Source organism: Parasteatoda tepidariorum, chromosome 5 (assembly GCF_043381705.1).
Source record: "Parasteatoda tepidariorum isolate YZ-2023 chromosome 5, CAS_Ptep_4.0, whole genome shotgun sequence".
In the NCBI taxonomy this organism is placed as follows: Eukaryota; Metazoa; Arthropoda; class Arachnida; order Araneae; family Theridiidae; genus Parasteatoda; species Parasteatoda tepidariorum.
In genome coordinates, this window is record NC_092208.1 from 41,255,861 (window position 1) to 41,273,685 (window position 17,825).

Here is a 17,825-nt window from a genome sequence, read left to right on the forward strand (position 1 = left end):
ACTCAACCTCTCTATTTTTTCCGGAATTTATTGCAAGCAGAACTTGCTCGATACTAGTTTATGTAGATAAAAGTTATACAGAATTTTTTAAACGTTAATATTCCAAAACATTATTCAGAAAAGAAAATGAGTTTACGTGTTCTCGTTGGGTGCAAAAGAGTGATTGATTATGCTATTAGAGTAATATAATCTTTTTTATGAATCAATACATTATATAATAGCAATATATGTTAAATTGATTTGTTTCCTTTTTTTTAATGTGACTGTATTTATTTGCTGTGTTTCTATTCTACATACTTTTTTTAAAGTCACAAACAGGTGTTATTTTCATTTTGTTATTAACCAATAATAGTAACTCTAGCTAAGTTAAGTGTCTAATCTATCAATCGCAAATATACAATTGAGTAATGAAATTAAACACTAAATACTGATATTAGTTTTAAGACATTATCAAATTAAGCACTTTATAGCTCGTAATGTTTCACTTTTGTTTAAATTAACTTGTATGAAGTGCTTTATTTTGCTTTCTATTATTTTTATAATGCTTTATAATAAACATTCAATAATACGCATTCTCTTGAGAGGATTTCGTACGGATTTTTCAGAATTTTTTATTCTAGAATTGAGAGCTAAGTTGTCATACTTAATAAATGGTGTCATTAAATTCGGAAAAGATACACCCATTGCTTTGTTTATGCTATAAAGAGCAGCCACATGTGAAAAACTAAAAAAAAAAAAAAAAAAANAAAAAAAAAAAAAAAAAAAAAATTGCGAAAAGAGAAACACTGATACGTTTAAATTTACTGATTCAAAGCATCCCTTTATTGAGAAATAGAGGGAATATTTCTCCTCTGTTGTCTGTCTGACCAACTACAATTATCAAACTGTCAAATGGACTTTGAAAAACAAGTTATACCCTTCGAGAAGCTTTTTTTTTTTCTGTGATTCTTTTTTAATCTCATGTCGCTGCCCAAAAGTTGCTAGAACTTAGTAATTATTCCAGATGACAATGAGGAAATCTTATTGATATAAAATGAATTATTATGTAATAATTATTATGTATGTATTAATTATTATGTATGTTAATAATTAATGTATGCAAATTTTTGAGTTGTGTCAGTATCTTTCAGCGAACTTCATCTTTCAAAAATATTTGCATGTTTATGTGTATACATTACTTATAATGTAGCAAAAAATTATCTTCTTCTTCATAAAGTAACCATATGAGGTGTGTAAAAATTATTAGGTAGAAAGAAAAAGGGGTTTTAATGTTGCAGTGTAAAATGATAAAACAATAAGATTTTACACTTATGGCTTATCATTTATTTAGATGGGGTGTACACAGAGAGCATGTGTCTGTCTTGCTCTTAAAAATTATGAATGACCCTTTTATCATCATAATAGTTAAAAAGTGGTTCATAAATATGTTTAGACACACCTACATTATTTTAATGCTTTTAAAGATTCTAAGAAAATGTTTATAACAGCAGGTCACTGAGTTACACTTTGTGACTACAGAAGTATATTTCACAGAATTTTTGTATAAGGATAGAATGTCAACAGTGTCTATTACTTGAATATTGTGGAAGGGTTAATTAAAAACCCAAGCTATCTGGCTTCTGCATTATGAACTTTTGACAGCCCTATTTCTTTATCCCTCAGTGAGATTTTGGCATAACACTGAATTACATCGCTCCACAGTTTTTATTTTAATTCTGTTAAGTCTTTTTTTTTCCTTCATGATTCAGATGCCACAAAGAAAAACAATTTTGTTTTATTATCCAAACTGGTGTAACAACAGTTTAAGGGACCATACAAAATATGGGATAGTCAGTGCAAGAAGTGTGTAGATGTTTAATTGATAATGCTTTGAAGATTATTTATGTATGTATTTATCCAGTCAATAAATATTTTTTAATTTTATTTCATTACTTTTAGGACACACTTGATAATACTTTTTATGTATAATATATCTAAATAAACACTTTCAAATATTTAGATTAGGATAAAAGGTGACAAAAGTGGAGTAGTAACTGAAGGTGTTAAGCATAGTTTAAATCCTTTTGATGAAATAGCCGTGGAAGAAGCAGTCCGAATGAAAGAAAAGAAAATATGCAGTGAGATTATAGCTGTTTCTGTTGGTCCGCAATCTTCTCAAGTAAGCTTAAATTTTACACTTTATAAATGTTAAATTTTATGTTTTTTTTATTTTTATTATTCATGTTTTATGAATTTATTGCTTATTATTGTTTTCTTTTTCTTGCTTAATAATTGTTAATAATCTCTCAGCTTCCTTGGGACAATGGTTTTTACTGAGTTGAAAAGAGGACAGATTGCTATGTAACAAAATCCTGTAAAAGTATCTGTTACATTAAAATTTCAAACAGAAGCCTACTAATGTTATAAAGCATGTTTTTCTGAAGGTAGCACAACATCAAGCAAGGGATCATAGACCTAAGGAAATTACAAATTGTTATGACTGAAAATTGAAGTGAATGTTAGGAAAAAAATAGGAAAAGCAGACTAATGACGATTTTGCAAATTACTAAAGTGTTAAATTTAAACTCTGAAATAAAGATGTCTCACAGAAAACTCAAATGAAACTTAAATTACTTGGACTTGAAAGTTAATCAATGTCCAATGCAAAAAACACTATCTCTCAGCTACATATCAAAAATCATTGTTATGCTCAGGCATACAGAATTAAAAATTCTGGACTTAGAAATGTGGGATATAGAAACTATCATGGATTGATGAAATCAATAATATCTTTTACAAATGATATCTTGAAAATAATTCCTTAGGAACTGCCTGAAGGTCTTCATTTTGATTGCATAGAGCTAATTGTGAAGTCTGGAAGCAAACAGTTAATAGTTTGGGGAGCGTATGGTTAGAATGGTATTGGTTATCTTATTACTATAGAGAGCAACAGAACTGGAAATGAGCATCAAATTTGTTTAGAAAAAGTTATTAAAAAATTAATGGAAGATGGGCTCTTAGATGGTGACAGAGTATATCTGGAATACACCTGAAATTGCCTTCAGAAATTCTAGATATCAGTGTGATCAAAAATCTCTGAGATGAATTTAAAATGTATTTAAGTTTTGAATAATCTAATAAAGGAAGTTTCTCCATCTGACATCACTGTAGAAGCTTAATATATTCCTTGATAATTAATGCTGTTTGTAGAAGAAAAAGTGGAAACACCAATTGTTAAATGAAGTGGCAGGTCAATTGGCCAGTTTGATTAAAATGACTATTTCATGCACAATTTTTTAAAATTATTGCTCCTTCAGATATCTTTATTTTATTATAAATAGTTTTTCTGTCATTAATTTGTTATATTTTAGTAGACCAAATATCTATTTTTGATAATTAAATTGTTGTGTTTTAGGAAACTTTACGAACAGCTTTGGCTATGGGTGCAGACAAAGGAATTCATGTTGAAGTAGATGGAAAAGATTATGAAACTCTGTTGCCTTTTCATGTATCTAAAATTCTTGCTGCATTAGCTCAAAAGGAAAAAGTTGATTTAGTTATAACAGGAAAGCAAGTAAGTTAAATTTGGATTCCGTGTGTAATATTTCCATCTGTGTATATTGTTTAGAAACACATTTGTATATATTGAAAAAGAAATCTTTACAATTTGATTGTGAATAATATGTATAATTTAAAATTCATTCAATGTTAATTTTAAAATATTAGTTCATGAAAGATTTTTGAACTTCTTTCTGGACTAAAGCTTTTTTTAATTAATGCTATTTTTTTCACAAATAAAAGTATTTTTTTAAAATCAGTAATTTTTTTAAAACAAATTTTCCCTTTTGTCAAAGGAGCAATTTATTCAATTTTGCATTTATGAGTTATTTCTCAAACAGTGAAAAAAACACTAAGATGCTTTTATATTGGAAGTATAAAAATGAGCATTTAATACTGCAGAATCACAAAATTTATGCAAGTTTGTTACAGTTACAGCTCATTAACATTTAAATTAAGCTTATTGGCGTATATTTCAATGTTTTTATTCTAAATAAAACATTGACCATTCTACTAAGCAAGAGTAGTTTCAAAATTATGCTTTTATTCTTTATTGGAAAAAAACATGCTTTTTGCCACTATATAAAAAAAAATGATTGTTCTGAGGTAGGAGGAGGTGAGAATAAGATTTATAGAATAATATTTATATTAAATAAAGATTAACCATAAGAATAAATGATTATACAAAATGTAGAAAGATAAGTTTTATAAGGTGTTAAAATATAATACTGTTCATGGTGTGTAGCATTTTTAAAAAATGCTTTAGGGTGCTTATTTTCGATGTTTGTTTTTAAAAGCCCTTAAAGGTGCTTTTTTCATTGGGTGTTTTTGAAAAGTGCTTAATTTTCCCTTTTCAAAAATGGTATTTTTTTCCTTAACCATGTCGAACCACGTGTTATGCAAAAGCGTGCTTTTCGCATTGTTCTGTGCAACATTCTCACAATTCATTCAATTGCAATCTATTTTGGTGTACTGTCAGTCCATAGCGTATGAAAGCGCCAATCAATTTACATGTTTGACATGGGTGCAAGTCTTCCGTCCCCAGGACGGATTTCCGTCTTTCGAAAATGTCCGCGGACGGAAGTAAGACGGAAACAAGACTGACTCGAAGACGGAAATCGGAATTTTTTTTTTTCTGTNTTATTCTAAATAAAACATTGACCATTCTACTAAGCAAGAGTAGTTTCAAAATTATGCTTTTATTCTTTATTGGAAAAAAACATGCTTTTTGCCACTATATAAAAAAAAATGATTGTTCTGAGGTAGGAGGAGGTGAGAATAAGATTTATAGAATAATATTTATATTAAATAAAGATTAACCATAAGAATAAATGATTATACAAAATGTAGAAAGACAAGTTTTATAAGGTGTTAAAATATAATACTGTTCATGGTGCGTAGCATTTTTAAAAAGGGCTTAAAGGTGCTTATTTTCGATTTTTGTTTTTAAGAGCCCTTAAAAGTGCTTTTTTCATTGAGTGTTTTTAAAAAGTGCTTAATTTTCCCTTTTCAAAAATGGTATTTTTTCTTGACCATTTTGATTTTCGCCACGTGTTATGCAAAAGCGTGCTTTTTGCATTGTTCTGTGCAAGATTTTCACAATTCATTCAACCACAATCTATTTTGGTGGACCATCGGTCCATAGCGTATGAAATCGCCAATCAATTTACATGTTTGATGAAATACTTAGGAGTCCAGTCCGCATGTGCGTCTACTTAGCTGGGTTCGATAAGATTATTGCGCTCTCATTTGCAACTCTGCTGCATTTTTTAAGATATTCTCAATTTCAGGCTTGATTTTTCACCCTCTGATATCGAACCAAAAAATCTCCTGAGCATTCTAAATGGCTAATATAATCAAGAAAACGAGTTCTTTGTCAGAAACTAGTTATTTTACCATGATCATCTAAAGTCATGGAAAATTATTTTGCAATTTTTTAATGTATATAGTGCTTAAAAAGTACTTAAAAGGTGCTTATTTTTTGGTGAAAAATTTGGCTATGCACCCTGTTGTTGCATGGATGGAAAAAAAAGAAGAAAAATATAGCTCATAGATCATTAATTTATACTCTTGTATGTTAAATTTATTTCATGCTGGATAATTAAACTCTTGCATTTCTTCAAATTATGACTCAAATAGTAGGCATTTTAATTTTAGTTATGATTGAATGAATTTTAATTTTGACTGAATATATAATTTTAATTATGATGAATAAAGAAAATAAAGTTTTTAATTATATCATCATCAAACAAAGAAGGCTTGTAATAGATCTAAGATGTCTTTATCCAAAAATTTCATTTATGACAATTTAGGTTTAAATTTTTAAGGGAGAGTAGTGGTTGGTTTACTCTCTCATTTTCTCTTTATGTGATGTTATTACATAAAGATTAATCTAAAATTTTCAGGGTGCGTAGTGTTTTTAGAAAGTGCTTTTAAAGGTGCTTATTTTCGTTTTTTAAAAGCCCTAAGCTCTTAAAAGTGCTTTTTTTCATGGAGTGTTTTTAAAAAGTGCTTAATTTTCCCTTTTTCAAATGAGATTTTTCCTTTACCATGTTGATTTTCGCTTCAAATTATGCATAAAGACACAGTTCACATTGTTTTATTCAACGTTTTCACAAATTATTCAACCCCAATCTATTTCAGCGTATTGTCAGTCTGTAGCGTATGAAAAAGCCATTCGTTTTTCATGATTCAAAACTTCATGATTTTTGACAATTGTCAAAAACAACGCCAAAAGTTTTTTTTTTTTTTGACATGACGGTTAAGGCAAGATAAAACCAATCAATTGTCAAAAACTTTCCACCTCTGCCTAATTATGATATTTTTTTAAAGTGCTTAAAAATATCTTTTAAGTGCTTAAAAGGTGCTTATTTTTTGTTGAATAATTTGGCTATGCACCCTGTTTTTTTTGTTGTTTTTTTTAGAATTTTTTTTGAATAAGTTAAGCCATAAGGAATAACAATATTCTGTCTTACTTGTATTTTAAACTTTTTTTTCTTCAGGCTATTGATGATGATGCTAATCAAACAGCACAAATGACAGCTGCTCAATTAGACTGGCCTCAGGTAATAAATTCTTTTTTAGATCTATTTTCAGTCAATTGTTTATCATTTTATAAATAAAAAGAAAACTTTTTAAATTTCAGTGTCTCCCATTTTAAACTTTTTGGCTGTTTATAAACTTTACTAGATGTAATCACGTTTTACTTTCTGTGAATTATGTTTCTGCTTCTGATTAATATTTAGGGCGGGGGGAATTAACTTAAATGTAATAATATATCAGGGTGGAAAGATAAGTAAATGTTTTAACTTATTTTATTCTTGTAACTGTAACTGAATTGTTACTTTGTGAAATTTTCTTTTCAGACTTTTTATTAATTCTTTTTTTCATCCTTAATTATCAGTTCCAAAGTTTATTTCCTTTAATTCGGTTTCCTCTAAGAAGTTGTCTTCTTAAAATGCCATAAACCGAGACTGTCTGGACCCTCTTTTTTTTCTAATTTTGTGAAAATAAAGAGTGAAAAATAAAATATTTTGTAATAGACTTTGCAGACTAAATGAATATATTATCATTTAAAAATGATAAAATTTTAATGGCAGCTAAAGTGGATCAAAATAATTTTACGGATTTCTTTCGTCAAGTCATTTTATTTCCCTGAAATTATACTGTTTTTTTTCATTGGGAAATTATACCATCTCTCATGGTTTGTATAATTTACTGATGGAAATAAATCCGAACTAGCTTTAGGTTCTTAATAAATAAATGTATTTTGGGCAATTTAATTTTATTAAAAGATTTCTTTTGCAAAAAAAAATTATATACTTTCATGAAATCATAAAAAAAAATTAAAAGAAAAAAAAACGTTTCAGCCATGAAAATAAAATTCTGATTTTTTAAGCACATTTATATGTCACATACAACTATTTGAGGAGCTATTTTTCTTTTTGTTCAGAGTAGTCTTAAAACCCTAGTACCCTATGATCTGTAAAAAAAAAAAAAATAAAATAAATAAATAAATAAATAAAAAATAAAATAAAAAAATTTAAACAAACAGAAAAAAAACATAAGATATAAAATTTTTAAAAAAATTTGCCTCAATCTATGAAAATTGTTAACCCAATAAAACTTTTTACAATTCTTTACTAGAATTGTTTTGAGCTCTAAAAATTTTTTTCCACCTCCTATCAATACTTTTATCCTACAGAAAATAAATTTACATTGTGAACATGTTTTTGAGAAAGAAAATTATAATAAATGGTCTTTATATTACAGGCAACTTTTGCTTCTGAAATTGTGAAAGCTGATAATACCCTTAAAGTTAAAAGAGAAGTTGATGGCGGATTAGAAAATATTACAGTTAAGTTACCAGCTGTAGTCAGTGCAGATTTACGCTTGAATGAGCCAAGATATGCTACACTACCTAATATTATGGTAATTTTGCTATATTTTAAATTCATCTTTATACTCATTCATTTATATTTTAACTCTTTATTTCCCAGAATAGATCTATGATGTGTGGAGATTGAAATCTAAGGATATTATCAAAATAGTTGAATACCCGTTTTTCCTAGAAGGTGGGGGGGGGAGTAGATAATCAATACATTTGTATTAATCAGCACTGCGATATCGTGCACAGAACTGAAATACCTATATCGACAAAATTAATAAAAATGAAACAGTTTTAGTTTTATAACTCTTCTAGTTCTATAACTAACAGTTCTAGTTCTATAACTATTTATTACCTTTACGGGTAACTTTATGTTATCATGTTAAGTTAAACCTGTTTTTACAAGTTTTGTCCCGTCAAAATAAAGATCAATTAGATTCAGCATCATTTGGCATAAAGCTATTATTCTCCGTCAACTCCTGATACTAAAAAATTACCATAATTAGCAATTTTCTTTGGTATTTATCCCATTTGGTGGGCGTAAAAACCTATTTTCTCAGTACCTATATTAGGTAATTTAGTACCATTATTAGTATATATATATTTAGGTACCTATTAAAAGCACCAATTAACATAACATCATTATTACCTATTACTAAAGTTCATTAAGCATCATTGGCAATAAGGTGATTTTTTTATAGTTTTCCTACAGTATCTTTTCTCCCTTAATTTATCTTTATAGTACAAAACTCATTTTTTTATTTCAATTTGTACCTATTACTAACATTGATTAATTTTTATTATCAAATGATAAGTAATGACACAAATATTGTATAATTTTGTGAACAAACTAATATCAGTGCTCAATACTAAGGCTATAAAAAATTGTGAAACTGTTATTGACGTCAGTTATGCTTAATTAAATGTGGCATTGCAGCTTAAAGTGTTGTGCTTGTGATAACTTTTTATACCAATGTAGGTTTTGTGATAATTTGTTTACCACCTTTCAAAATGGATATGATAAGTGCCCTAGCTTATCGTACTTCAAATTTACAGTCCCTAATACACATCCTTTATTTTCTTTATACTTGTTGTATGTTCCAGTGCAGCTTCATACTATTAGATTTACAATAATATGAGTTAGGAGTTCAGCTTACTAAAAGAAATATTAACTATTCATATAGTAAAATTTAAAATGTGATATTCAGAATTTATCACAATTTTCCTTATGGCTTAATTGATAAGTTCAAATTTATTTTATTAGTTGTTGAGTTTTCACCAATTAAGTTTATAGAAACATGCTTTAAAAATAATGCAATGTAAGAAAAATGAAGTGATTTCTAATTAACTTATTAGTTTTTTTTTTAAATTTAGGCTATTATTTATATAAATATAATTTGTAAGTTTTAATGATGTTTTATCACACTTGTTTTTGTATTTCAGAAAGCAAAAAAGAAACCTATTACTGTTATGAAGCCAGGAGACTTAGGTGTTGATATTTCACCTAGAATTGAAATCATCAGTGTTGAAGATCCACCAACTAGAGAAGCGGGTACTAAAGTCCAATCAGTTGATGAACTACTTCAAAAATTGAAGGACCTTGGAAGATTATGAGTATTTAATATAAAAACTAAATTTGTCAAGCAAATATTTTTTACTGTAACATGTATTGAGTAAGTTCTAGCATGCTCATCAAATATCAATGTTATCCTTTAAGAAGAGAGGTTTAAAAGAAGAAGAAACTATATTTATTGATTAAAAAAAACATACAGATATTGTTTAACAATCTGTTATCCTATGAAATTGTATGTATTTTCAATTTTTCTGTAATTTTTGTAATAAACTGTTTATTAAAAAGGTTTTCTTTGAATTCAAATAAAATGGTTAAACTATAAATATTTTCAAGGGTATGTAGAAATATTTCAAAGTTGTTGGTGATGTTCTATATCTTTTCATTTGTGCAGACATTCTACCTTCGATCAGAAGCTCACTTTTAAAATTACTTTACAATTGTCTCTTTTATTTTTGTTAGGAGGCTCAGTTTCCTTGAGGGACTTCCTCATCTAACCCTGTTGTTGCTTCCTACTCAACGGTGTTTTTCTTTCTTTTTCTTAAGTCTCTAAAACTAGATCTTTGAGTCAATAATTAGATTGTAATGAGAAGTTGCTTACAAAGTATTATTATAACTTCATGTGAGAGCCTTTCATTAATATGTTAATAGCCAGATGTCTAATAACAGTTCAAATTGAAAGCAATTTTTGTTTTTAGTCTTATGTTTTTAAAAATTTTGATAAAAATATTAAGGTTTATATTTGACATCTCAGCACTGAAACTCTTGTTTTTTAATGTATATTTAGTTATTTTATAATTTCCATTGACGTCAAATTAAATGCAAGCTAAAAAAGGAAAATCTAGAAAGAGCGAAATTTTTCTGTTAATGGCTAAATAGTCATTATTTAATTGAAAAAACTTTCAAACAAATTGGAATTTTGAAGAAAACTAAAGGGAAGTTCATAAATGAAAATGGTCCATTGAGCATATCAAACTTGAACTTGGTTGTTGCATTTATTGCTTAGTCATGTGTGTTGCGTTTTTTACAGCAATTTTAATTCTCAATTAAATAATTGTAGCTTCAATTTTTTTATTACATCGTACTTGTGCCTTTTTCTACACAACTTTCTACTAATTCCTATAGTTTTTGTTCAGCATTACAAAGTGTAACATGAGACAAAAAAAAACGCGTTTAAAATTGATCTGACTTTTGAACAAATAAGAATTTCGATTAAAACTCATGTTAAGTTTATAAACAAGAATCTTTTTTTCTGCAAGTCAAATTTCAATTCTGTAGTTGCATTTTGGTAGCCCCCACACGGTTTTTTGATTATTATTAGTTTAACATTTAATTATTCTTAAAATAATTAGCGATGTTACAGTTTTTTTGTTTCATTTTACTCCACGTAAATTTTTTTTACAAATCTTCATAATTTTAAGTTCTTAAGTCATTCTTTATTGGTTTTAATTCAGAAGCATAAATAGTTTACGTTAGCATCCATAAATACTGAAATAACTACATTTAAAAAGTTTATTAACACAGTTTAGTTTTTATGCAGTGACAGGTTAAATAGGTTCATGTAGAAGGTAGTGTAAAAAAAAAAAACTATTTCTTTTGTTGAACTAGAATGCATTTGGTATTCACCAAAAAAATTGGTTAGGTAAAATAGTTTATTGTGGGAGAAAACAGTACACTTAAGTTTTATTTGTAAAAATACCGTTTAATCTTGTTAAGAGATGGGTTCATGTAATAAATATCGCTCATGGGGTGCAATAGTGGCACAACTAAAAAAAACATGCGTTTTAGATTTAGAACAGGTGTAAATATCAAAATACACTTTCTTTCAGCAGCAATGCTAGCACAACTCATAATTTAACTCATAATTTAACAACTCTTAATTTAATAATCTTCGTTTAAGCAAACTAAAGTAATTCTTATGCATTTTGCTTAGCAATGAAAACTTTAAACCCACTTATCTCAAAACTTGATTTTTTGAGTTGTGCCGCTATTGCAGCAATGAGCGATATGTCTATACCTTACCGCAATAGACTTTCCATAATGTTCAAAGCCAGTTGTGTTATCCCATTATCGACAAATGATTTTCAAAGTTTTATGCAATAAAAACATGGTATTCTGATTCAGAATGTTTAGGACTACCTTAGAAGTCTAAGTGCTGTTGCTATTGTTAGATCATGAGCTGAAACAATAGTTACTCTGCCTGGTTTACGATTCCTAGTTCCACCTGGATCACATACCAATATATTGACTGACTGGCAGTCAAAATATTGTTATATGATGTTTCTACTACTATTTCCTTTATGAAACTGCCATGTACCGTTTACTTTCAAAAAGGGCTCTTCCGTAAAAAAAAAATTTTTTTTGGTTTCTTTTGTACATTTTTTTTTCTAAGTTTGTACATTTGTTGTACATTTTTTTTTCTATTCTTTATGGAATATGACTTCTAAGTCATATTCCATAAAGAATTATTAACTAAATTTCTCGTTTTTGTGTTCAGTCCTATTCTGACAATTAGGCACAAAAATCAGGTTGTATGTTGTTAATGTTATGGAAGTCTGTGTTACCTGTACCACCGAGTGTTTCGAAGATGATTGAAGATTTGAATAATCGTCTGGGGTAAATAAAGGGGGACGGGAAGGAAATGTACTGTTTTCTGTATTCTTACTAAACCGTAAGATATGTTACAAAGTTGGTCAACAGATAATGCTGCTAACTGAGAGGGGGGGGGAGAAACTATTCTAATCAAAATAAATCCTCGATTGTATGTTAATTTTGTCATTATATTGCACCATTTTGTTACTGCAAAACTTGGTTATTTTTAAAACATTGAGTCAGCACCATCTATTGATAAATTTTGAAGCTCATTTAAAACTTAAAAAACTCCAAGAATCCTGATTTTTTAAGCTGAACGCTGTCACGTATCCAAACCCCAATGATGAATGACCCATGGACAGGAATTTCTGATTTTTCCAAACTTCCATGGAAATCATAATACTTCGAACAAGAAGCGCTATCCGGAACAATTGTTTTTGTAATTCCTCATACAAGCTTAATACCTCGTCGGTCAGTTTTTTATTGACATAAATCGAATTACGTGTTTCAGAAAATGGACTTACAAAAATCATACTTGGCAAAATGGACATAGCTCAATATGCGTATTTAACTAAAGACGCCCTACGATCGGATTCGGAGTGAAAAGGAATATGCATGTTATATGTATTAAATAAAACGTGAATAACTCAAAATGAGAGTTTAAGCAAATAGACAACACGCTTTTTCAATGTTGAACCAAAGTTTTAACTATACCGGGAATATTTATTTCATTTTCAAAAATGGCGTTGAACAGCCGACTAAATTCTGAGTTTACAACTATAAATGCTCCCTTTGTGACCTTGAAATTCTGAACACAGCCCAGAAGACAAGGGGACTCCTAGATCAAGCATTGGGACAAACTATCCGTCGTGGAGGGTTTTTTGATGGAAATAATCCGTATTTGCGTTGCGTGGAGAGGACAATCACGAAATCCCATGGTTAGCCCGATGACAAAGGGATTCTACTTATGATTCGTCTACACCACTGAGGATGTTTTACTCCAGCACTGTGTGGTCAGCACTGCAGTGCGAGCCAGGAGCAGAATTCAAATCAACCAGCCACGGCTTGGATTCGAACCTGCTTCACCACATTGGAAGGCAAGCATTTTATCTCCTAAAGCCAACGCGGCTCAAATCGGGAATATTTTTATAATCGTCGTTGAACAGTCGACCCAATTTTGAGTTTACGAATACCAATGTTCATGCAACTCTGTAGCCTAATGATTTTGAACCCAATCCGGAAAACAAGGGAACGCCTGGGTCAAGTATTGGGAGAAATTTGCCTTCATGGAGAACTCTTTGATGGAACAAACCCGCATTTGCCTTACACGGAGATAAGAACACGAAAACCTCCCACGGTTAGCCTGATAGGAAGAGGACTTCATGATCCGTTTACCACTGAGGATATTTCGCGTCAGCACTCTGTGAGCTGGTTGCATAATTAGCACGGATTCGAAAACAGTTCACCTCGCTGGGATTCGAACCTGTTTTACCTCAATGGGAGCCTCCACGTCTCAAATAGGAATATTTCATTTTAAAACCGTCGTTGGACAGCCGACCCAAAGTTTCAGGTTTACGACTACTAATGTTCAACTCCGCAGCCTTGTACTTTTGAATCCAATCCAGGAGACAAGGGAACTCCTGGATTAAGAATTAGAAGAAATTTGCCTTTCGCGGAGGACTTTTTGATGAACCTAACCTGGACATGCGCTACATGGAAAGCAAAACCTCCCACGGTAAGTTAGACTGCGAAGAGATTCTAACCCATGATCCGTCTACCACTAAGGATATTTTACGTCAGCACTGTGGTAGGTGCAAGCCGGATGCGTAATTCGTATCCACCAGCCATCATTGGAAGGCGAATGCTCTATTCCTTGAACCATCACGGCTCAACCGGGAATATTCCTAATATTCATGACGGAGCAAAGTCCCTGATGTAGTGTGTCCATAATGTAATTTTTCAAGAGTTTCATATTCAGATCTCTAAACGCTAAGAGGAAGTTGTTCCTAAAACGTAAAGTCTAAATACTACTATTATAAATTAAGAGAACCAATAACAACCATGTTGTCATGGGTCCTCGATGTTGTTTTGAAAGAAAATGTATGGAATTTATGATAAAAAGAAAAAAACTAAGATTTATTTGAATTTGAGATAGTTTTAGATGCTAAAAAACATTGCATAGTTACCATATATAAGTTTTAACATTTTATAATCAAAATTTGATGTTCTTGAATTAATCCTTATGGATTGATTGCAGCCAGTCCTTGATAATCGAAATTAACCTCATCCATACTCATAAACTTATAAGTTTATGAGCTTACGAACGAATCACACCTCCCGTAACGGACAGTGATAGTAAATGCATAAAATTGGAACTGGGTGACCAAGGGTGTACACTCTGTACATTTATAATATGTATCAGATATTTTGTGAGTGCATATATTTTACTCTTTATAACCTGTCTCTGTATTTCTTATGTTTGTAAATAAAGTGCTTACCTGGTATTTTCTCGAAATAAGTGAAACTTTAATGCACAACTATAATTCTTTAAAATTTTTGTAGACTTATTAAGGTTTAGACATGCTTCAATAGCGTTTGTTCAAAAATAATTTCAAGTTTGTAAACAGATGGGACAGCAGACGAAGAAAATCTGAAAAAAGAATGTTTTCTGATGCGTGTCAGACCATTCTCCAATTCAGCTTAACACTAGAAAGACTGATCATAGCTTCGTACCTAGAAAGACTGAAGAGGCCTGTTTTGCCAGTAATTAGATCAATTAGACATCCAAATTCTTAAAATATAATCATAATTAATTTAATAAAAATATATTACAGACTTGATCATCGATATTATAAGGTATTTTATTCAATTTGGTTAGCGAAAATATTTGACTAAATGGAACACTATTATTTCAGTTGCACTTCAGTCTTAGATGATCGAGTTTTCTTTTCTCTAGAAATAAAATATAGATATGTTGAAATACTGTTGTTTAATTAATGAAACTGGGGCCCGAGAGGCCACTTTGGTCCTTCCTTTATTCAAATATAAGGTTCTATATATACCTTTTTATAAGGCTAGCACATGAATGATTCAATAAGCACTTAAATTGGATCAAATTATGATAAGTCAGAAATACTATTTCGTAGGTAAGCCAAATTGGCCCCATAAATTTTTCTGGCATTAAGTGTTAGCTTAGTCCCCAGACTGCTCTATGTTGCTTTTAGAAATGATTATTTTATAAAAAGACTTATACCTTTGACAAGTTAGGCAGCACAATCTGTTGACACACTTTATCCAATTTTGCAATTTGGTGAAAATAATTTCTCTGGTCGCCGAAATGCTTTTTTTTATAACGTTTTTAAAAATGTTAACTAATTTTGTAGGGGTAATTGTGACACCAAGTGTAAAACCCAGAAAATTTCTTGGGCAAAAAGTCAATTTCAAGATATATTATGAAACATTATGGTATTTATATTACCATACTTGCTTCATATTTAACATAATTTTTGAACTATTTATAATTTAATTACTAATGAAGAATATAACACCTTTATAGTAACTAATTAAAAAAAAACTTACTTCTTACAGGAACCTGCGATACTGGATTTTAAAATTGCGTAAATACAAATCACGATACTGGATTTTAAAATTGCGTAAATACAAATCGCGATATGATATTGGATTTTTAAATTAAATGAAAAGGAAGAGCTATGTACGATTTTTAAATCGCATGAATACGAATCACAACACGTAACTATAGTAAATCAGGTAAATACGAAAATCGATGTTTGATATTTAAATCGCGATATTAGCAGATCCAAATATTCAAAATGGCAGAAGAATCACGTGTATGTAAACGTTTAGTTAACGGGATTTAGCATAAATTTCAAAATTTCGTCGATTTATACGTCCAAAGGTCTTGAGATACACAGAATTCTGCGATATTCGTGGAAACATCACATGCCCTGCTTTTAGTTTTATCGAGAAGAATGAATATATATATGAAAAACCTGAAATTCCAGGATACAGCCTGACTAAGGTTGCCAGTTTGTTAATAAAAACTCTTAGAAGGATAGAAAATGCTGAAAAATATACAGGAGAATAATAGAAATAAAAAAAAGTCATCCGGTAAATGTTTATTTAAGCTGACAGTAGCTTATCTTTGAGTTAACCAATACAGCCTTGCACCCTCCCATAGGAAATAAACTATAAGTGTTCTCCCTTTCAATAAGATCGTAAATTAGGGACTATCAGTCACCAAACCTCAAAGAGAAGTAGGCACTAACACCTATTTTAAGGAGTTGGCTGAAATGTCAGTCGCAAACGCTGTGTCCAAAAAGGGTTAGGCATTAAAATTTTTAGTCTAGTCTATGGGTAGAAAGACCTCCAGTTATTGATCTTTTGCAATAAATTATGTTACAGGAATTACTTTTTTATAACGTTGTATTTGATAGTGTAAAAGCTTAAGGGTGTGATCCAAGAAAAATTTATTTCCGAAGAGAATAGGGTATACATGTTACCGGCAAAGTATGAAACGCCGGCATTGTATAGAATGCTGGATGTTTTTAGGCGAAGTATGAAATGTGAGAAGTATTACTTACTTCCCCAAGGCATTGTATAAAATGCCTAGGCATTCTATAGAATGCCAAATGCTATTTAGGCAAAATATGAAATAGAAGTCCTGATGAGGTTATTATGTAAATGATGATCATGTTACTGTGAATGACCAAAATCGGTGGTTGTTGACAATCACATAGTCACTTTGGTGAATGTCCGAAATATTTGTAACATCCGATTTGATATTAATTTATTCGTGGATATAATTACATAGATTCGAAGAAACATCAGTGTTTGGAGTATCGAGCAAATGTATACCGGGCAATGGCACTTGATCTTAAAAAAACATCAGTGTAGGGCATACCGGGAAATGGCACTTGATCTTAAAAAAACATCTGTGTAGGGCATACCGGGAAATGGCACTTGACCTTAAAAAAATATCAGTGTAGGGTATACCGGGCAGTGGCACTTGACCTTAAAAAAAAACATCAGTGTAGGATATGCTGGGCCATGGCACTTAACTAGCCCTAGTATGACTAGACCTTTGGTAAATGTCCAAAATATATACTAGGTCTAGTGCCACTGCCCGGTATACCTTACACTGATGTTTTTTTAAAGGTTCAGTGCCACTGCCCGGTACATCCTACACTGATATTTTTTATGGTCAAGTGCCATTGCCCGGTTCATATTTGCCCGATACTCCAAACACTGATGTTTCTTCTAATCTATCGTCAGTAAGTATTAAAATATTGAGTAAATGTAATTATATCCACGAATAAATTAATATCAAACCAGATGACGTTTTGAATTTGTTATTTTTGAATGACATTTCGATGAATTGGAGATGTATTTTATACTTTGCCGGTTTCTCATTTGGCATTCTGTAGAATGCTTAGGCAATGTGTGAAAAATAAATCATTTCATACTTTGCCGGCTAATTTTAGGCATTCTATACATATACAATGCCAGATTTCATACTTAGCTGGTAACATATACAATGCCATGCAAACTAAAGTCAAAAACGTGAATGAGGCAGAAACCAAAGGACAGAAATGAACATACTATAGATTCAGTTCTATAAACAAGAACCTTCTCATATCTAAACACCAAATTTTGGTGTTTAGCGTGCACCTTATTCACTTTGTTTTTTTTTTAAACTTTAGTCAAGAGAAATTTTCCCAA

At 30.3% G+C, this 17,825-nt stretch overlaps 1 protein-coding gene across 1 annotated transcript; it reads left to right on the forward strand.

Moving 5' to 3' along the window:
- Nucleotides 1-21: 21 nt before the first annotated feature.
- Nucleotides 22-9,784, forward strand: LOC107443813 (Electron transfer flavoprotein beta subunit). The gene is made up of 6 exons (XM_016057811.4): nucleotides 22-180; nucleotides 2,000-2,158; nucleotides 3,395-3,553; nucleotides 6,540-6,602; nucleotides 7,810-7,968; nucleotides 9,368-9,784. The coding sequence occupies exons 1-6, from the start codon at nucleotides 127-129 to the stop codon at nucleotides 9,536-9,538; spliced, it is 765 nt and encodes a 254-aa protein (XP_015913297.1). The 5' UTR covers nucleotides 22-126; the 3' UTR covers nucleotides 9,539-9,784.
- Nucleotides 9,785-17,825: the final 8,041 nt, after the last annotated feature.

Bases quoted from the DNA above. Each gene is read 5' to 3' on its own strand.
- LOC107443813 (XM_016057811.4), top strand. From the start codon at position 127: ATGAGTTTACGTGTTCTCGTTGGGTGCAAAAGAGTGATTGATTATGCT. The intron at 2,159-3,394 runs GTAAGCTTAAAT...GTTGTGTTTTAG, and splicing joins TTGGTCCGCAATCTTCTCAA to GAAACTTTACGAACAGCTTT. The intron at 3,554-6,539 runs GTAAGTTAAATT...TTTTTTCTTCAG, and splicing joins TAGTTATAACAGGAAAGCAA to GCTATTGATGATGATGCTAA.